Raw genomic sequence first — 22010 nt, forward strand, 5'->3', positions numbered from 1 at the left:
AGTGCCATATAGAGGCCCAAAGGGCCATTTTAGGCCCGATGTTTTGAAGCTATATGGATCTGAATGGCTGTACCCGCCTCCAAACCATTATTACAAAGTGTGAGCACGTGTGTTTTAATTCTCCTCCATATGCAAGCTGCCAAACTGAGTAAGGTATGTGGGCTCTGGTATCAGAGCCCTGTCTGAGCACCCTCATGGTCCCCGGAGTCCCCTTTGGCTCATGGAACTGAGCCCATAGTTCCTTGGGCATGAGAAATAATGCCCAAGTGGTGCTAAAGGAGGTCTGGTGACTGTAAACTGAAAAATACTTAATACATGACAGAACAGTCTGTGTTTCTTTGTACTAAACTAAGGATTTGAATTGATGGGAAGTCCTTCAGGATACTTCACAGACTTTGAAGATAAAAAACAGGTGATCGAGTGGAAGAACCTGATTACCCAGTTGGCCAAGAGATACATAGGTGAGTGAAAAAAAGTATTTCTCAGTTCAATATAGGTGTGAAAACATTTTACAAGCCATGTCAAAGAAAAGTGCATTACTTTTAATAAAGATACCATTCTGTAATTGGCCATTGCTTTGGTGATCTGTGGTTGATAGTTGGATAGCGAAGATTTCTTCAGAATCCAGGCTATCTTCTCTACATCGGTCTTCTCACACACCGCCCTCGCTTAGAAAGTGGACCAAGGTGAGAAGAAGTCCGTAAACACTCGCAGCAGTCCAGTTGCACAACCTGCAACCTTCCGCGGCAGCATGTGTGGCATTCATGAATTCCTGGTGGGCACCCACACAAACACCCAGTGTGCTCACCAGGAAGTCGGACTCGCAGCCACAACAAAGTGGTCCAGAGTCTGGGGAGCCAAGCCCAGAGAATCCGATGGATTCCCGTCCCCAAAACAGATTCCTCACACATTCTAGTTTATAGTTCACTTGGGTATAGTAGCAGTGGGAGGTAAGGAGAACATCTGGAGGGAATTCCATAATCAAAGGGCCTCAGCAGATGGAGCCCCTAGGCCAGACTTTAGACTACAGAGCCCGAGAGAGACCAAGCAAGCTGTATAGCATGGATGGAGAACTCAAGTTCATGGGCCTAATCTAGCCCTCCTGGGGTTCCAGTCCACCCTTTGGGAGTCCTCAGAAAACCACACCCCCTTTCCTCTGACTACTGGTCATTTTCTACTTTTTGCAGAGGTTTTCCCCTACTGAGAAGTTGAAATGCCTTTCCTTGATGCTTAATTAGTAGCAGTGAGAGCTTTAAGTGAAAGTATGCTAACATTTTGGCCCTGCACCTTTGGCCTTCAGTCCTGCAATGCAGCATCTGAGAGCTTCTCCAAAATGAAGTCTGGCCCTTGGGCTGAAAGAGGTTCTCTACTGCAAGATCTGGCTGGTCCCAGAAATTGAATAATTATCGATGAATGTGTACCTATCCTCAGTTGTGTGTGAAGATAAGTTTGTTGCACGTACACAAAAGATGCTTTGGAACAACACTTCTTCAATGCGGATGTTTGGTTGTGGCCAGATATAAGAGTATTGTATACTACCCAAAGCTATAATTAATGCAAGTTTCGTTTCTAGAATGGTACGGATTGGAACATGTTTCTAAATGGAACTTTGAGACTTGGAATGAGCCTGACCACCATGACTTTGACAATGTGACCATGACAATTGATGGTAAGCTACTTTGAGCCCCTTCAGATTTTAATGATTTAAAATGGGCTGAGGGAAATGATGCATACAAGTAAACAACTGTGGCATTTTAGATCCTACAAGCCTAATACATTTTGTCTTCTCACCCAAATTTTGCATTTACCATTCATATTCTTCAAAGCCAAGTCACAGGACAGGACTCAAGGGTGTCTGGAGGAATATTATTTAGAATGAGCTGTGTAAAACATACATAATTGGGAGGCACAGTCCAAAAATTCCTGAAGGCTGGTCCAGACAGGGGAAGGCTGGTTTATGATGCTGCAACTGAGAGTCTAGGAGCATGGTTTCATTCTTCATACGAATTGCCATTATTGTCCTAGCCAAGCCTCAGTTCTGCTTTTTAAAGGCTTTAAAAAAGGATCTTCTTTCTCCAAATGTGTGGGGGAACCCACACTTTATTTTCCACAACTGCCCTGCGCTATCAAGTAGGCTATGGCAAGGATTCTCAAAGATTTATGGAGTGCAGAGTGACCTGACAGACAGCTGCAAATGCTTCATGTGGGGCTTGCTATAGTGCCATGACTTTTTGAGATGTATTTGAAGTACCTTTATGCTGCTTCTGGAGCATCAGAATGTAATCCAGTGCTGCTCATGTTAATGAAGTTGCAATGAAGTTAGCCATCTATAGGCACAACGTTGATACTGCTTTTGTTGATGTTTAGATATGCCAACACATTTTGTATGTCTGAGTTGAAACAGGTACATTCAAATCTATGTTGCTACACATGGGGCGGCATAAAAATGTTTTAATAAATAAATAAATAAATAAAATTCTTCCATTTGGTGTCATTTTGCTGGAAGCTTGCAGTGTCAAAGAAATGAAAGCAAGAAACACCAATAGTGCCATGGGTTCCCCTGGAAAACTCAGTGTTCCAGGCAGTGCTGCTGGAGTTGCTTTAGGCAGGTTTATGGCAATGCAATGCTATCAGAGGTAGCAATAATACAGTGTTGGATATGCTAGTCTGAGAATACCAGTGCTCTGAGGAGTCTTTGGTAATTGTATGCTGGGGAAGTGATGGTAGCTAGAAGGAAGGGCAGATGGATGGAAAGAGCCTCAAATGGTTTTTCTTTCTTTTTTTCACTGCAGAGGGAGATTGTGTATCTTGAGAGTACGTGCCTTTTTATTCATAATATTTAATTAAGATGTTTTGGACTACAACTTCCATGATCCCTCACATATTGGTTGTGCAAGCGAGGGCTAGTGGCCATTTCAGACCAAAACATCTGGAGAGTGAACCCTGCATGATGAGATGTTTTCAGGACGGATTGCTCAATAAAACAGGTTAAAACTAACAATGATCTTGCAGTCAAAGTTGAAAAGGCAGATTCCTTTTATCCTCTTGGCTATGCTTTCTATTCTTCCCCCTGCCCTCATTACAGTCAGAGCCATATCTCTGTGTCTGGTCATACGAATATTGATGTTAAGGTAAATGCTGATTTGTTGCTGTCATCATCAGCTCCAAATGACAGGAAGCAGAAATCCTTTGAGGGATTATCCCAAAAAGAGGGATTATCCCAAGAAAGTGTGCCTATTTCAGTGGAAGAAGAGATTGTTTCATCCAACATTTATGTTTTTTTTTTTAATTGAGCCCTCTCTAAATGAAAGACAGACAGGTGGAAAATAAGTACTCACAAGGGACAAGGAAAAATAGACAACTGTGAGACACATCCAGATTCTCTACAGGTGTGGTTTAACCTGCCTGTTTACTAAGGCTCCTAGCTTGTCATTCACTGCCTGCCCCCCCCCCCATATATATATATAAAAATCCAACCCCAGGTGGCACTGTGGTACAGCTGCAGTTCTCAGTAGAATTTCAGGGTGTTTCCTTCCAGTTTGTTTCATATTTTAAAATTAATATCTGATTTTCCATGCTCTGAAAAGGGCATGACAACGTCTGGAAAACATGGGAGAGGCTCTGGAGGGTGATGGCATTGTGAGAAGGCTCTGCTAACTTCTATAGAATGATCATTAGTGCACAGTAAATAGAACCCTCGCTCATCAATGGGGCTTCCATGTGACTCAGTCTGGATCCAGCCCGGCATGTTTATACTGCATCTCTTTTTGTTTCTAAGCTGCATAATTTTATTTGGGAAAGAAAGTCATAAAACAGGGGCCCTTTGCTTATATCTAATAGCACCGTGGACAAGGAGTGGTGAGAACCAGTGTGGTATAGTGGTTAGAGTGCTGGACTGGAACTCTGGAGACCCAGGCATTAGTTCCCATTCAGCCATGAAGCCAACTGGGTGACTTTACCAGTCACTGGCTCTTATTTATTTATGTATTTATTCATTCACTCATTAAAACTTTTTTATACCGTCCCATACTTAGATGTCTCGGGATGGTTTACAGCCAATTAATACTAAAATAGAAATAAAAATAACAGTTGCCCAGCAGTCAATGTTAAAATATAAACCCATTAAATAAAACAAGTTAACAATACTGGGAGAATAAAACGGTTTTCGACTGGCGCCAAAAGGAAAGAAGTGTTGGCGCCAGGCGAACCTCTCTGGGGAGCATGTTCCACAGTCAGGGTGCCACTGCAGAGAAGGCCCTCCTCTGGGTAGTCACCCTCTTGATCTCTTTCAAGGACGGCTCCTGGAGGAGAGCCGCTGACTCAGATCTCAAGGGGTGGGAGGGCACATAGGGGAGAAGGCTCTCCTTCAGGTATCCTGGACCCAGGACTCTTAACCTAGCCTACCTCGTAGGGGTGTTGAGAGGACAGAATAGAGAAGGAGAGGAAAATAATGTAAAGCTCATTGGGAGAAAGGCAGGATCTAAATATAATTTTTATTTTTATTTTATTTAGTAAACTTCTATGCCGCCCCATTCGCTGAAGCCTCGGGGTGGCTTACAACAATAAATAAATACATATAATCATATAAAAACAATATAATTGGAAACGCCCTGGCCAAAGATATAAAATCAATAAATAAGCTAACAATTAAAATGCCGTTTAAATAAAAAGGTCTTGGCCTGGCGCCGAAAAACATATAACGACAGCGCCAGGCGGACCTCTCTGGGGAGCGCATTCCATAACTTAGGCGCCACCACAGAAAAAGCCCTCCTCTGGGTACTTACCCTCCCAATATCCTTCATGGAGGGTTCCCAGAGAAGGGCCTCTCCCGCTGATCTCAAGGAACGGGAGGGCATGTATGGACGTAACCACTCCTTTAGGTAACCAGGACCCAAGTCGTTAAGGGTTTTATAGGTGATAACCAACACCTTGAATTGGGCCTGGACTTCAATGGGGAGCCAGTGGAGTTGATGGAGGACTGGAGTCATGTGAACATAACGCCCAGTCCCCATCAGTAGCCTGGCAGCTCTGTTTTGCACCAATTGAAGTATCCGGACCGTCTTCAAGGGCAGCCCCACATAGAGCGCATTGCAGAAGTCTAATCGGGAAGTTACCAACTCGTGTGTCACTGTTGCCAGGTAGTCTTTCTCCAGGTAGGGACGCAGCTGATGGATCAGCTGAAGCTGAAAGAAAGTGCTCCTCGCCACCGCTGTCACCTGAGCTTCCAACGAAAGCTCTGGGTCGAGGAGCACTCCCAAGCTGCGGACCTTGTCCCTAAGAGGGAGTGCAACCCCATTCAGGACTAGGTTCAATTCACCCTCACCGAAGCCCAGTCCACCTACCAACAGGACCTCTGTCTTGTCTGGATTGAGCTTCAGTTTATTGGCCCTCATCCAGCCCATTACCTCGGCCAGGCACTGGTTCAGTACAGCCACTGCCTCACCTGGATTGGTAGAAAACAAGAGGTAGAGCTGGGTATCATCAGCGTATAATAATAAAAATGAAAGGCTGTGGTGTTCAACCTCAACACTATGTGATAGTCTGATGATCATAAGTTTGAGAAGTGCTGGTAGGCAGAAGCCAGCATGGTATGAATGAGAAATCAGTGCACTTGCCTTCTGTGATATTTGAGCTCTTGTAATTCTTTCTAAATATATATCTATACCCATGCATTCTTATCTCTGGCTCACTGCAATGAGGACTAGAAACCTGCTTTTAAACATGCTTGTGTCAAGGTGCTGCTGCAGCTTCTAGTTGAGGTTATAGTCCTGATCACCAGCCACCCAGATCTCTAGACCATCCTACTGGTATTACACTTCTGCCTATTCACCTTAGCATTGCAAATGCAGTTGGATATACCCCTTTACCAATGTTTAATTCCTGTATATTCTGAAGGATGAGACATTTTCCTCTCTTAATGGCAAGATATTGCTGTTGAAAGGCAAGATGACTCTCCCATTTTGCTCCTAGGGTTTCTCAACTACTATGATGCTTGTTCAGAAGGGTTAAGACAAGCTAGTTCTCAGCTGAAACTGGGAGGCCCTGGAGACTCCTTCCACCCTTTTCCAAAGTCCCCCATGTGCTGGAGCCTCCTCAGCCACTGCTACAATGGAACCAATTTCTTCACTGGAGAGACAGGTGTCCGGCTGGATTACATTGCCATGCACAAGAAGGTCAGTGCACTGTTTCTAACTGCTGTTGAAGGAATCAATTCAAAAGTCCCCGTTCCCAGTCAAATGCTCACAGGGAATTGCCTCTACACTCTAAAAAAGAAGTTGCTAAGTGGCAGAAAGCTTCTGGGCTGAATTCAAAAAGCGGCAGAGATTCTTCTCTTCATTCCCCCTGGGATGTACGCAGCAAGCCCTGGACTGTTCAGAATGCTTCACGTACATGATTGGATCAGATCTGGGGGCTGATGGACATGCTTAGAATGTGGAGTGTGTCGCGGGCGCTCTTGCCTTGCCCATCCATAACATGGCTGCTGGAGTGGCCACACACTCACTTCCCAGAAGCCAAACTGGCCACTTGCCTGAGAAACCGAGTGGAGTCCATATTCCCAGGCACAAACCTCCTTTGTGAATGCAGATAAAGATGGTGTTGGAGGGCAGCCCTGTGCGTTAACAGTAAGCTAGCATGACTGTTTTTTTCTTTAAAAAAAATCAATACTTTTTAAGATGCTAATTTAAAAAAAACAAAACAAAACAGAGAGGCAGGAAATCTGACAGGTACCAAGAGAGCTGCAAATGGGTGCCCACAGGTACTGCTCCGGAGACCTCAGCATAACCTTGCAGCATTCCATAAAGTTGCCTTGTCTTGTGGGCCAGGAGAGGCCAGCCGTCTCATACAAACCGGAGAGCTGTTGGTCATTGCTGCATTTCCTCCCACAGGGAGCTGGGAGTTCACTGCACATCCTAGAACAGGAGATTGAGGCTGTGGGACAGATCCAGAAGCTCTTTCCCAGTTTTGCCTCCATGCCCATTTACAATGACGAGGCAGACCCGCTGGTGGGGTGGTCGGTGCCACAGCCGTGGAGAGCGGACGTGACCTACGCAGCTATGGTGGTGAAGGTAAGACCGAGCTTCCTCTTCCATGTTGGAGCATGTGCTGATCTCAAAAGCTAGAGCACCCACTGAGGAAGAGATTTGTTCGTAGAGCTGGGGAAGTAACCAGCCAAAGAAATTGCTGACAGCTTCTCTGACTTGGGTTAAAGCTGTACTGGCAAAAATGGGCATGGAAGCAGCAAACCAGGAAGACAGAGGATTTACAGCTAGAAAGGGGGTGATTCGGGGTGTGCCGAGAGGAATACTGGGCATCGTCTCTCTCCCTTGCTCATTGTTCATACTCAGTATCGATACCCATCCTCTGGTAAGCAGAGTCTGGTGAGTGGGGAGCAGATCAAAAGGATTCTTGCCAAGCCCTCTGAAATCTGGTGTCAGTCCTGCAATAGTTTGTCTTTTTTAAAACTATGGTCCTGGGTTCAAACATAACCATGGCTTACATAGTGCAGCAGCTCTCCTAGCGACACCAGTAGTCTGCAAAAGCCCAGGAATTCCTTGGACCAATTTGTTACTTTATAATCACGAACTGTTCTGAAATATCCCTGCAACAGCCCCAGAAAGCACACAAAGAGGCTGAAAGGCCCTTCTGGATAAAAGGTTGCTGCCTGGTGCGTGAACCTGCCACCAGCTGCCCTTCGGTCGCAGCAGCGTCAGCTTTGACTTGTGCCCCCCCGCCCCCCGATGGAGGCAGCCACACTGCAGCTTGCGATTTTCCAGGAATGTGCAAGCCTTTGCCTCCTTGGCTACTGTGTCCTGACAACTCACAAGCTCGGTTGAACAGTGCTGCCTTGTAAGGCAGTGGTAAGGAGCCAGTTTAAGCTGTGGGGACAAATGACACGCCCATTGCGCCTTCCACAGGGCAAATAATGCCATTTTGCTCGCTCGCTCACGTACCTTTGACTTTTTTCAATTTTGCCTTGCCTCAGTTCCTGGCCAGAGCATCAGCTGGAGCTTCCTGAGTCACTGCTTTGGTTGGGGGCTGGCTTCTCATCCCATTGCAAATGATGCGGGGTGGGCAAAGCCCTCTGGCTGAACCACTGAGGATCATCGCTTTGGTTGGGGGCTGGCTTCTCATCCCATTGAGGATCACGCAGGGCAGGCAAAGCGCTTGGCACGCCCCTTCCTCTCCCAGTGGTGCTAAGTGTAACTTGGATCAGAGATAACTTGGAGATTGCAAACCAACTCCCCGGTTTTGCAGGTCTGTCATGGAAACCTCCCTTTTCTTTGTTGACCTTTCGAGGCACAGTCCTAGGGGATTGTTGGCTAGAGAATGCTGGCAGTTGTAGGACTTTTCCTCTGTCTAACCGTGCATAGAACTGTGCCCTGATTTCAACAGGGCATTAGGCCTAGGCAAAATATCCCAATCGTATCCCAGGTGTCATTGCAATGTTATTTGGCCCTGGGTTGAACCCAGGCAAATTTTATGGCAAACTTGGCACAGTTGCTTTTTTAAAGGGCTCCTGGGACACTCCTGCATTTGAGCAGTGCAGTGGGAAAGGTCTCAATTTCTGGGGGAGGAAATGAAATGAAATAAGCTTTTTACATGCAAGCACACACTTAGTTCCAAAATTGTGCCATATAGGTGCCTGGTCACTAGTGATTTCATGAGCATTATCTAGTGGTAGCTTATGGGGCGAAACACATGGCCTGTGAACTCATAAGATCCATTTTTTGCTGGGCTGTACCATTTCAGGCTGCAAGTGGGAGACTGCACATTGGAATGTGTTGCCATGTTGAAAGGAAAAGGTTCTCTTTGCGTCGAAGTTTCTCAACCTGAGGCTAGCAAATGACCAAAAGATTAACTGTATGCAGGCCATCAGCTGTGGAAACGGTTGCTTAGCATGAGAAAAAAGAAAAGAAAAAAGCAGCTTTGGAAATCTAGACTTGCTGTGTAAAAAGCACAAGATGGCATCATTTCTCCCATTGACAGCCAGCACTGCTGCCCAGCAATTGACTCAAGGTGTTGACAGAGCAAGCTCAGAGGGAGAAAATGTGGCTCCGGAGATGCTAAAGGTCTCTTTGTATATTCTGTAGCTTCAGATGTGTTCGATGCGGCTCTCACCTGCAGCCAGGAGCCGCAGTCAATCTCAGCTCCCTGTTGTGAGTACATACCGATATAATTAGGCGAGGTAGCAGGAGAGAGAGAAAAAGGGGAAGAGCAATTCTGCACGTCTCTCCCTGGCATGGACACACGATACCTTTGCAACCTACACAGCTATTGAAGAAAGGTCATGGTCTGTGTGCTGTTTTGCTAAATAAAGAGAAGGATGGCAGATGTGCGCAGGCATCCTCTTCTCCAAGCTGGGACTGCAGGGTGTGGGTGTGAGGAAGGGCATGCTCTGAACCAGAGAGATGGTGAGTTACTTTCTGCACAGATGGGACTAAGCCAGGCAACGCACTTGGTCCTTCACAACCTCCCACCCATGGAAGCAGTTATCTGCAGAAGGCCAGCAACTCCTGGAATTCCATGAGGAGGACCCGGGAAATGCCACATGTTCCTCCACTGATGCTCCCTGTATCCTCTTAGAGCAGCAGTGGGCAGAAGGCAGACCATGATCCACAGAGCACCGCAAACAGATGTAAAACTTTACAAGGCTTCTAAAGCTTTTCATAGTTTGTTGCTTTGTGTTTCCTGTTACTGACTTTTGTAAGGTTTTCTGGGAGCACCTTTCATGCAGAGGCAAGGATAAAAATGCCAGTAACATAGGAAGTAGTATGCATTATATACTGATGAAGTGCTTAGGTTGGGGGCAGGTAGCCAGCCTTGAGCCTGAATCCTTTAGGACTTCATAGCACAATGGAGGAAGATTTCAGGAGGCGAGAAGGAAAAATGATGTTAATTTCCCTGCTGGAAAGGCTCACTTCCTCTGGTCCAGGCTGAGTAGAGCCCAGTACAAAGGGGGACCCATTAGGTGCATCCGATCTGGCACCTCCACTTGCCCATCTATAAAAGCTAGCTCCCAAAGTTGCATCATACTGGCTGCCCACCTCCAGGCCCATTTTTGCCCCTGATGGCCACATGGGGTGCAAAGTGGTGGGTTGAGGACCGAGGATGGTGATGGGTATGGCCAGGGGCAGGGTCCCCGTCACCCTTTCTGTCACTCACACACACAGCCTCCCCCTCCTCTGTCAGTCTCTTTCTCATACACACCTGCCCCCTTTCCCACACGCAGAGCCAGACTCACACTCCCTTCACCCCGTCTCAGCATGTGGGAATGAGGAGATATAAACCTCCCCTTCCCATGTGCTGACTTCCCAACTTGCACCCTTGGTTCCCTGCTACACTACCTGTGGGCACTTTTCCCAGCAGCCAGCAGCTGATGGAGGGAAGAGTCACAACTGAAATAGGGAGGGTGGCACAGGGACGAGATAGCTGCCCGCCACATGCCTTCTTTCCCAGCTGAACTGCATGCTGGCCAGTCTGGCAAGGGGGGACGTGGCTGGCTGGTTAGTCCACCTTCCGACTGGGGAGTTAGCTCTGCGGCGAGGGCTGTTTTCACGTGTCTCCTCCCAGTCACAGTCTTCTCTCCCCCAGCCTGCCAAACAGCTGAGCTTGGGGAGAACTGGGGACATGACTAAGAAATCAAATTCTTTGTGGGACTCTTTTCTTTCTAAGTATGCATAGGCTCATGCCCTAAGAGTGCTAAAAATGGTAGCTACTTAGTGACAGCCATCCTGGGGGTGCACCCCTTGGCCCTGTGCAATGCCACTCGAACTCCTTAGTTCCTGACGTGAAAAGCATTTTTGCAGAACACTGTTAATGCAGAGCCGGTCATTTCTGAAAAATGAACTTGCTGCTCTGTGTCTTTTGGCATGGAGCATTAATCCTTTTACCTCTGATTAGTTGCACCACTGCAATCCTCCTCTTAAATTCCTAATTTTAGCAAGGCTAGGAAATTAGGTCAGCAAGAGCTTCTGGGTGGATCCTGATGCCACAGGATGAGAATGGTGCATTTATTGTTTTAAAGAAAGAGCTTGCATCCTGCATGTGGAGTGAATTCCTTCCACTCAAAGCAGTGTATTATCAACTCTACTGGGGTGTGTGTGTAGAAGAAACGCATGCACACGCATACCCAAACACAGCTTCTAGTCTTTGTGGTTGTACAAAAATGCTTAAAAATACTTAGTTCCTCAGTGCCTGCTGTAATTCCAGGAACCAAAGAGGTTGTTGCTTGGCATGTGGGAACGTCAGTGCTTCACTGCTTCCCATTACTAGCAAAAGCAGAATAATTGTGCAATTGCAGAATCAAATATGGCAAACTGCTTCATTTCAAGCTGCTTCATTGAAACAAGTTACAGAATTTGGGTTGCCCTGGGGCAGAATTTTGGTGACGTACAGCCTACCCTGGTTTCCTGATGTAATCATTTGGAATGAAACTCTTAATAGTATTTTTGTCCTGCTGTGAAGTGGTTGACAATATGGCAGACTTCATATTGTGTGTCACAGAGGTGTTTAATATCAGGTTCACCAGGTTTCCCTGTTTGGCCATCCCTCTTTCTTGGCCTGATGCCTGCTGATGGTTTGGTTGTTTCTGACACCTGTGTGTTTTTCCCAAGTCTAAGAGGTCAGAATGCCTCTCTAAAGGCTTAGAAAGCTGCCGTAAGAACTTAAGGTTGAAATAGATGCAATGTTACCAGTATCTTAGCTCCATCCACCACTGGACTGCTGTCTACATGAGAATTTAGCCCTATCTAGAAAATAGTTCAACACTGCTGACATATCTGCTAACTGATGCTTAGAGTCAAAGATTCTGTTCCTTTTCTTGACAGGTTATTGTCCAACATCAAAATCTACTGCTTGCACGAGCCAACAACACGATCAACTACACTTTGCTGAGCAATGACAATGCATTCATGAGCTACCACCCCTATTTCTTCACTCAAAGGACGCTGACGGCACGCTTTCAGATGAACAACACAAAGCCCCCGCATGTCCAGATGGTGCGGAAGCCGGTGCTCACAGTGATGGGCTTGCTGGCTCTGCTAGGTATAGCAAACACTTCTTCCGAACATCGCTTAGCACAGGCATGGGTGCCATTTTCCCATTTCCCAAGAGGAAGAGGCTGTTTCCTATTGGTCAACCAGTGTTCATCCAGCTGAACTCTAGTGAAAAGCAGGTTGCTCACCGGTTGCAATTCCCCATCATTCCCCCCACAATAATTCCTGAAAACCTACTACATGCCATGCACAGTTTTGTAGAAGAAAGGTGGTGGCTGGGATTGGTACTAGTAGACACAACTTGGAGAGCTGCAAGGCATAGGTTGAGGGAATCCTTTCTGAAGAACAGAGACAGGACCGATATCATAAGACCAGACTTCTGCAGCCAAACCACAGACACTTCAGTGCTTCTCAGATCTACAGGTCTAGATCATGCGGACCTTTCCTTTTCGCTCTGGCCATTCACCTGCTCTTTCAAAGCTCCTTTTGCCTCCAAGGCCCATTCCTGTGTCCTTCTCTTCCCCGCACTGCTCTAGATGGCCCCTCCTTCCAAGCATCAATGCTGAATCTTCTCAACCTCTCTGGGGCTGCTCCGCCGTCTTGTCCCTTTCCTATTCCTCTGCCTTTTCTGCCTGTGCTAGGGGCATCGAAGGCGGTCTTGGGGCCAGCATTCCAGTGTGGGTTGGGCTGACAGCAAAGTGGGGTGAGGCAAAAATGCTGAAAGGGCTATCCTGTTCTAACATAACATGGTTACTAGTAGTAATGAGGTTTTAGGAGAGGCATTTCACCCTTTTGGAAGGGGGGAAGTGACTGTACAAAGCAGGGCTTGGGGGAAGTGAGCATGGGCATCTGGGGAAGCTGAATGGATGGATTTGACTGCTTGGCCAGAGGTGCTGCATTCCATCTTCCAGCTTCTCCTTTTCAGTGTATGGCTCAATAGCAGCACCCATGTCTTTGTACATAGGCATCACTTCCAGAAGCAGAATTTGAAAACAAAGCGGCCAGAATGGGGTATAGGAAAGGGGTTCCTTGCTGTTAGGATTATTAGTCTGTAGGAGAACCTTCTGTGACTGGAGAGTTGCACCAGTTTCTACAACCTACCAGTTGCAGCCAAGTTTTATGGACGGAACCATACCTGGATAGTATGAATGTGAGCCCACTGTTAGGAATACAGTCAATCCCTGAGTTATGAACAAGTTCCATTTCTTAGAAAATGGAAATTCATCTTGAAATGGAATTTGCATGTAAATTGCTTCATGTATAGTCAGCTCTCCACATGCATGGGGATTAGGGATACAGGACTCCTGTGAAAGTAGAAAAACCACAAATACCTCTAGTCACCTGCTCAAACTCACCAGTGCTTCCTCTTTGCAGCAAGGAAATGCTGGAGGGATTTCCCTCTCCAAATCAATGGGGCAGGAAGGCGTGCTCTGGAGGTCTCCCTCTCTCCCTTTTCACTTCCTCTTCCTCTGTGGTGATGATGATTTTCTGCAGTATTTTTAAAAAATTTATAGGCTTCATGGCAGTTTGTTCATAAGTACGGGTTGCTCATAACTCGGATGTTCATAACTCAGGGATTGCGTGTATATAGAGAGAATCTCAGTCCAGCACTCTGCTGCCTGAATGGCCTTACTAAGGTCAGTATTCCTCTGCCTGTCCTTCCTCAGAAGACTGCTGTGAACCTACTTTGAGGTTCTTGAAGGAAGACCAGAAAGCAAATCCAACCAAATGATAAGGCACAATCCAGTGCTGGTTTAGACAGAAAACAAGACCCACAATTCCCAGCATGCCCCAGCCAGCCACGTAGGCCTCGTTTTCTGTCTAAACAAGCATAGGACTGTATCCCTAGCCAGCCTTTATTGATCTTGCCATTTTGATTTGAGTGGCCAACTACTTCGAAACCAGGTGGAACATATGAGGCTGACTTCATACCGAGTCAAACCACCGGTCTACTTCCAGACAAATATTATATTCTACACCCACCAGTAGGGTTTCCGAAAAGAGTCTTTCCCAGTCCAGCATGGAGATCCGGAGATGAGACCACCTGCATGCAAAGCAATAGTGCGAAAATATTTCCACTAGGTCTTTCCTAAGCATACATTTATTTTTTTTTGAGCTTGTCTCCTTCTTGTACAGGGGAGGAGCAAGTTTCTGCCAACATCTACAGCCATGAATCAGAAGACACTAACACTCTTGGGGTACTAGCCAGCCTGCACAAACCTGCCATGCCATGGCTGGCTGATAGCTGGCAGGCATCCATTTTGATCTATTCCAGCAACGATAACCAGACATCCTCAAACATCAGTGCCGTGGCAGTCAACGTTACCGGCTTCCCCAAACGAAAAGGTAAGATTGTAGCTGTCAGTATGCACCCAAGGCAGCCTTTCCCAAGCCCATTCTTTCCAGAGGTGTTGGACTGCAAGTCCCATCATTCCTAGCCAGTCTGAGATCCAAAACACAAACCAATCCTGTGCATGTAAATAAAGATAGCATGCTCATTCGCTCCTGCTGCTTGAAAGCAGCCCTCAAGGAACAAGCTGTGGGTTGTGTTCAGACATGCAGGCAGGTCCATATTTGGAAGATGCAGCTTCTGGCTTGATGCTGAACTAAAACCCAATGTTAAATTTTCACTTTCCCTTTGTCTTCCCAAAGAGATTGTGTATGTACTGTACTACTTGGATAACTACGTGACCAACCCATATTTGCAGTGGAAGAAACTGGGAGCTCCAGATTTTCCATCTCTGGCCCAATTTGAACAGATGAGAAATGCTGAGGTATAATCTATTTGTGGAATCTATTTGCATGCAATCTAATTCAGTGCTTATTTATGCAGAAGCAAATCCCAGTGGATTAATTGGAGCTTAAAATTGCAACCATGCATCCCTATCTTATACTTCCTTTAAAAAACACTTTTTAATCACAGCGTTTTCGTCACACACACATACTCCAAGAGGCTTCCCACAATGTTTAGTGGGACTTTGCTTCCTGGTTCTAAATGGCAGTTGTAACCTCACGCTGTAATTGTCTGGTTTTAAAAAGTGTTACATCTGGGTTTTTCTCCCCACTGCAGAAGTGGTGTCTCCTCAGAGCAGAAGTTCAACAGAAGTTCATCCATCAGATGATCTCCCTCACAGTTTCCTCACATGTTCAGCTGGATGCTGTTGCACTGGTCCTTTACCTCCCCGAATTTGCACTCCATGCTTACGGAACATGAGTTCTGGCCCATTGGATAAGACCAAGGGCTCCACCAAGCCCAACATTCACTTCCCATTGGATGCCTCTGGGAGCTTCTAAGCTGGAGAGAACACCAAAAGCTGCTTTTCTGTCATGCCCTGGTTTTAAAACCCTCTTATTAGCTCAGGGTCCCCAACCTTTTCAGAGAATGTTATGGGAGCTCTCACAAAATGGCTGCCATGGGGTGGGGTTTGTCCATTCATAAAATGGCTGCCTCAGTGACTGTGACTAGGAAATGAGTACTCTGTGACTAATTTCCTAGAAGAAACAGTTGAGACAAAAATGTTGAAGTGCTGGCCCAAGAACCAAAGCACAAGGCACAGGTGAGGTCTAAGCTCCAAAACACAAAACCACTCTTTTGTCCCCACCCTTGGAGGGGACAACTTCACTTTGCAGCATGCCAGCATACCAAATTAATATAATAATTACAAAAAGCTTAAGAAATAAAAATCAGGAAGGACAGGTAGCCAAAAGAACTATCCAGAGGCATGTTGGTACCAAAATGTGCCATGTTGGAAATCCTATTACAGAGTAAGCCGGATTAAATACACAAGGCTTTAATTCAAAGTGAAGATGTTTAGGATTGCAGCTAGTCTTATTGTTATCCTTAGGAAACCTAGAACACTTCTCACAGGAAATGAGCTCTAATACTCCCCCAAAGAGCATGCTTTGCTATTCTGTCCTTCGAGGTCATTAGTCTTCCTCTTAGGTGCTGTTTGGGCCTCGAGCAAAGCCAACACTCTGGTCTTTTCCTGCAGCTGTTCAAAACATCCTCCTCTTCCCCATTGCCCATTCCATTTGCCTGGCTCCTGTCCACCTTTCCTGAATGAGGCTTTGGGATTGGAGGGGGGATGAGCCAGGGTGAGGTTTTGCCCAAGAGGTTATAGCAGGAGCTCCATACCCCACTTGCAATCTCAGGGATTTCCCCCTCTCCCACCATAACAGTCTTGTAAACATTTCTTCAAGCATTTACGGCATACTCCCAGGGCAAGACTTGCACCTCCAGACTTGAACTGGCATAATACCGATTCCCTCTCCCCAGGGAACTCTGGGAGCTTTCGCTCCAAGTGAGGACTCTCTTTCAAAGAATTGCGGCCACCCCCACCAACCGCCAATCCACAGGATGCTTTGGGAGAAAGCCACAGCAGTTCAAGGGGTGTACAAGCCTCTAAAAGCATGTAGGACCATAGAAAGATCCCTAAAATGAGAGGGATGACCCTCACCACTACCACCTTTTTCTCTCCATTTCTACTCACCCATTTCTTATGCCTCTAGCATCCAGTTCCTTAAAGCGATGGCATTGTTAAGACTCCTCTCATCCTTTTTATGCTCTCCAGATGTTCGCTCCCTGGGAGAGGGACCTTTTCTGTACAGCTGACCCCACTGTATGCTGAGGAGGCTACGTAAATATTTGTACTAAGCTCATCTTAACAAGCAAACCCCACAGAAATGCCACCACTTTTGTTTTACTTCTGAGCTGTTCTTGATGTTCCTCCGTAAGCACATACCTGAACACTGGGAAGCTGTGTCCCACTGCTAGTCCTTGTAGGAAAGCTGAACCATGCTCAGTGGGTATTTTCATTTTTTATTATTTTTTAGCTAAGGGTAAAATTATAAGCAAACACATGGTTCAGAAGAGAATCGAAGGTTAACCTCTTCTGTGCCTGCAGTTCTCCCATGGAAACCACTCATCACTCCATAGTTATCAGGCCTACTTCTGGTTCTGGAGATCCATTGGGAGGGAAATTATTTTTAAAAGCCCACAGGGGCATTTCTGCAAGCAGGAAGTATCACTGACATGTGCCCACCATTGCTGAATCATTGCTGAAAATGTGCCTCTGAAGAAGGCATTTTCCAGAATGCACTGGGCCAACAAATCTCCCTCCTCTCCAGCCATCCCAACATCTGGAGTCTTTTCCTTTCCTTTTCCCGAAAGCACCAATTAGCCACAAAGCTCAGATGCTGCCTTTGTGCCAGTCACACTCTGTCTGCCTAACTTAGCAAATTATTGTGAAGTTAAAGGATAGATTTATTTATGCCTTTCTGAACTTGGTAGAAGATGGGCAGGATACAGAAGTAATAAACCCTCTTCAGGAATTGCAGTCAAGTCATGCGTGTAATTGGAATGTGAGTGAAGAGACTGGTGGACCAACAAATGCTTCTCACAAGCATCATTGTTGGAAAGAACTAAAACCGTAAATCAAACCACGCCTGCAGGAAAGGTGGGCAAGTTGGTCTCCTGTTTTCAAAGCTAAAGGCTCCTTCTGACATCACCTTGTTTTTTTGTTTTTTTGAGTGAGGAACTCAGCTGAAAAATATATCAAGATGCAGAATCCAGTTGGGTGTAAGTAATTGTAGGAATGATCTCAGTGCAGGAGTCAAGTATGCTGTAATCCCAGATTTCTCTCCCAAACAAGTATCATATTCAAGCGTGCTTTGTGTGTCTTCCTTCCTACACATCTATTTCCTAGCAAAGGGAAAATAATGCAAGAAAACTGGTTCAGATCCAGCTTTGCAGAGCTAAATTCTTTCTGGTTGCCTCGTCCTCCTTCAAAAAGTGCAGAACCATTAGGCTTCCCCCATCCAGGCCCTGATTAGACTGAGATCGGCTTAACTATGACAATGCAGTTGTATCATGTATAGAAACATAGAAATAGAGTCAGAGGGGGCCTCCTAGGCCATCTAGTCTGACCTGCAGCTCTGCTCATGACATGCCGAGGTTTCAGCAAGGGGCGGCATAGAAATGTTATAATAATAATAATAATAATAATAATGCCTACCATATCTTGTGAGCCCAGTCATATCTGCATGCTTAGCAGTAGGAGCTTACTGTGGAAGAGCTGTAGGTCACTGTACAGAAAAGCTGCTTGTTCAACGTGATTTGATTGCGTTTTGTAGGACCCTGTGGTGAAAGGGCCATTTCTGCTTCCTGCAAAAGGCCCTTTGATGCTGAAACAAGAACTCCCTGTTCCGGCGGTTTTCCTCATCCATTTCTGTGCAAAGCCTCTCTCGGCTCCCAGTCAGGTGAGCACCACGTCCTCTCTGTTCCCTCTTTACTTACCCTTGCAGAAACTGCAGTCAGATTCAAAACAAATATTTTGTTTGCTTGTTCTTCTGAACCCAGCTGAGAAGTCAAGAGAGCTGGAGATGCAGGTGTGTTTCAGACAACTCCCACAATGCTTCTGCTCTTGCAAGCTACCCATTCTGCAGCCCAGATTTGTTATTTGGTTCAAGGGGGACTTTCCCAAACTGTGCACTAAAACACCTATTCTTTTCTCCCATCCCGCTCCAAATATTTAGATAATCCATCAAAACAGTATGAGATTTGCAAAAGGAAAGCACCACTTTGCCAGTTACTCTGAAAGCTCACCAATAAAATAACACTGTGCCTCAGTTGTGCTATGGCTGGCTACAGGTGAGGCCACATGAGATGAAGGCCATTTCATGAAAAACCATTTCCACAGCATAGCTGGGAGAACAGGGTACCCAGTTTTCTGTAAAGGAGCAGAATTTCGCTAGGCACAAATGTTTTTTGCTAATCACCTTGAAATTACAATCTTCCCCCTCTCCTGGTAAAACATTTGTCAAGGGAGGGAGGAGGGTGTCATGCTGGGAACTGCCTCCCATGTAGTGGTGGCTGCCATACTTTCTGCACAGGGATGCTTGATCTCTGGCTTCACAAGGCAGGGGGAAGATCACAATTGGGAGCATGCTGCAGATCGCCCTAGGTCAGGTGCAGTCCTATGCAGCTCCCTCACTGAACGGAGAGCAAGGCACTGTTTCCAGTCCACGCTGCATTAAAGCTTTTTGAGAGCTCCAGGGGTCCAACAGAAGCCTATGATAAGCCTAATTGCACTGAAGGCAGGCACTTGGGAGGTGGCCCCGGGGAGTGTAGAGCTAACCATCCTTCCCCAACACTGCACCCCCTCCTTGAAAAATTGTTCCTTTCCTGATGCCAGAAGGCCTTTGTGGGGACAGGAAGCAACGAGTCTGTGTTGAGTGTCAGGGGAAAAGGGTTTCTGAACTTTGCTATGCAGCAGAGGACTCAGCCCACTGAATACTGAAGCACTTCTGAGTAAATGTTCATAAGATCACCCTTTTTCCAAAGCATTCCAATCAAGGGGTCACAGTAGCTCAAGCCTCTTTTCAAATGTCCGATTCAAGTGCTCCAAGGCCTCCTCCCAGGTGGAAATGGTGCACGTAGTGTGCATTTCCCACCGGAAATTCTTGGGCTGGTGTCTCTCAGGCCCTGGTAGGAAAAGAGGTTCAGCTTGGGCTCCTGCCACTCATCCCTGTCCGGGGTCTTCCCAGGTTTGGGAGCAGACGGGAGAGGACTTGCAGCAGGGCTGAGCTTCCCTTGGTCCTGCTTGCAAGTAATGGAGCAGGCTGCTTGTTTTTGCAGAGGTGCTCAGAGGCTTGCAACACGCCTCGTTCTGCTGGAGGGTGGAAGCAAGGGAGTGGCGAGTGGGCGTAAGCCACCCTCACAGCGGTGACTGTCACCCTGCTGTGTTACTCCGCCTGCATTATCTTCCTTTAAAAGGTCTTGGAGTGGGGAGCTAAGGAGATGGCTGCACCCTCCAGCCTCACACACGAACAGGGACATGAGCATTAGGAGGACTGTAGCCAGGTGGGAGAGCGCTTGCATCGCATGCAGAAGACTCCAGGTTCATTCCTCGGCATCTCCAGGCAAAACCTTGCCGGAAGCCCTGGAGAGCCGCTGCCAGTCCGTGTCGACAGTCCTGGCCTAGATGGACCAACAGTCTGAATCAGGATAAGGCAGCTTCCTACTCTGAAATGGTGCCTCAACTCTGAATTCAGCCATCGCCTTAATTAACTCATGTGAGTTGTGCGCTGAGTCAAAACAGTGCTGTTGATATTCCCAGTCAGCCAAACAGCCTCTGTGCCCTCATTATTTAGGTTGATGGATGAAGTATTATTATTAATTATTTTCTATACTGCCTATAGCTGAAGCTTTCTGGGTGGTTTGCAAGTATAAAATATTAAAATACAATAGATAAAACATTAACAAGAATTAAAAATAAATTTAAAATAGCATAGAAGAACATTAAGATAATGAAAATAAAATAAAAGTGGAACTTCCTCTGCAAACGCTTCTGCTATAATACATTTGTGAACCATTAAGGTGCCACAAGATTCTTTAAGGTGCAGCCCTCTGCATGTTTATAGACAGAAAAGACTCCCATGCAACTCACAGCATCAGTGTTTTTCTATCTAATCACGCAGAGGATTGTGCCTTTCATATTTTGTTGTAGCAGACTAACATGCTCACCCTTCTGGAAATGGATCTGTTTCTAAGTTCTCCTTGGTCCTGCTTTAATGAAATGGATCTTGACTCCAGTGTGTTGCATAACCTGAGCTAAGTCTCAGCTTGCACTTTTTGTACATGCACTGCATCACTGGCCAAAGGTATTTTGTCTTGCCAGGTGAATGGAGTCCGCTTCCTCGGTCTCACGAAGGGGCAAGTTCTGGTTGTGTGGGATGACAGCTGTGTGAATTCAAAGTAGGTGACACTACCCTTTCAATTCCATTTTCTCATTTTCAGTGTAAAAATTCATTTAATAGCATCATACATTTTGCAAGCTGAGATCCTCTGATGAATCACAATCAGAGAGTCCAAGCCCCACCCAGCCCCACAAGACTGCAGAGCAATGGGACTAAATCAATGTGCTTCTGCTCAATTATTTATGTTATATTATGGATAATGCACCATGTCCTCTCAGAGCAGATCCATTCGAATGAATGAGACTGGACAAACTAGCTTATGTTTGAGTCATTTCACTGGACTCCCATTGCATACTATTGTAAACTAGGGTTCCTCCCTTCACACATTCCTTGCAAAATGTTCTTGATTGACCAAAGTGTTTTCCGGAAGCAGAAACACCCAGAATGAATCTCTGAGCATGTACAGACTAGTTCAACGAACCCTTTCTAGTATTCACTTCCAGGAACTCTCCTTATGAGCAAGCCTGGGCCCCATTCCTTTGTGGGGGGACTTCTGAAAGCAAGCATGTCTCCTTGCTGCACACTGATCTTCTGATTGGGCTGCCCTCTTCTGCTGATGGCATGCCCACCTCGTCTGTCTCTGAGAAGCCCCCCTGTTCCAAGCCCCTTCCCAGTCATTGTGCATCTTGGTCACTCTCAGAGGCTGCCTGCCCACCTGGGGAGCCCGGCCTTGAGATAAGCGTGTCTGCTTCTCTCAGCTCAGTGCCTGGGAATGGCCCACATTCTCCAGCCTGCTCCTGCGCCTCTCCTCCCTTCTGATTCTTCCGGACACCAGCCATTAGTCCTTGAGAATGTGTACCCAAAGCAGCCATCCTTCTCACTTTCAACATGTACTACCATGTATTTTTACTCCTCTCATTAACAAAAAAGATTTTCTGGGGAGATTACATGGTGGCCTTAAGCAGGCAGTGCACTTACCCCATGCCTGAACTGGAAGGTATAGAGAAGGGGTAATTTTTCTCTCGTATATATGAGTTTTGCAGGGGTGGGGCTGAAGGTTCTGTGCCTCACCCTAGTTTCACTTGCAGCCCCTGGAGCTTTAGCTAGAGGGCCTTCACAGCTAAGCAACTTGTCCAAAGGTAAAAGGTTGCAGAAAGGACAGAATCTGTGGTAAGAGAACTAACCAGGAGGATGAAAGGGCTTGGTTGGCCTTTATCATCCTACCTGAAGAAGGCCTACAGCAAGACAGCTGTCAATCAGGGATTTGGAGTATCTGTATAAAACTAGAAGGAAGTCCTTTCTCCAGATGGGGCAGAT

At 46.3% G+C, this 22010-nt stretch overlaps 1 protein-coding gene across 3 annotated transcripts in view; it reads left to right on the plus strand.

The window, feature by feature from the left end:
- Positions 1-22010, plus strand: part of IDUA (alpha-L-iduronidase) — a 52853-nt gene that overhangs the window by 27406 nt on the left and 3437 nt on the right. For 2 of the 3 annotated variants that reach the window (XM_044444013.1, XM_044444014.1), the window contains 9 exons: positions 354-461; positions 1574-1669; positions 5971-6173; positions 6888-7067; positions 11829-12045; positions 14133-14342; positions 14649-14770; positions 18129-18254; positions 20675-20751. In XM_044444013.1, the coding sequence (XP_044299948.1) occupies positions 354-461; positions 1574-1669; positions 5971-6173; positions 6888-7067; positions 11829-12045; positions 14133-14342; positions 14649-14770; positions 18129-18254; positions 20675-20751 (1339 nt within the window). Of the gene's footprint in view, positions 1-353; positions 462-1573; positions 1670-5970; positions 6174-6887; positions 7068-11828; positions 12046-14132; positions 14343-14648; positions 14771-15066; positions 18255-20674; positions 20752-22010 lie in introns of those variants that run through there. The other variant, XR_006416065.1, reaches the window with a different exon arrangement.

This window comes from Varanus komodoensis, unplaced genomic scaffold (assembly GCF_004798865.1).
Source record: "Varanus komodoensis strain SLA01 unplaced genomic scaffold, ASM479886v1 scaffold43, whole genome shotgun sequence".
NCBI classification, from domain to species: Eukaryota; Metazoa; Chordata; class Lepidosauria; order Squamata; family Varanidae; genus Varanus; species Varanus komodoensis.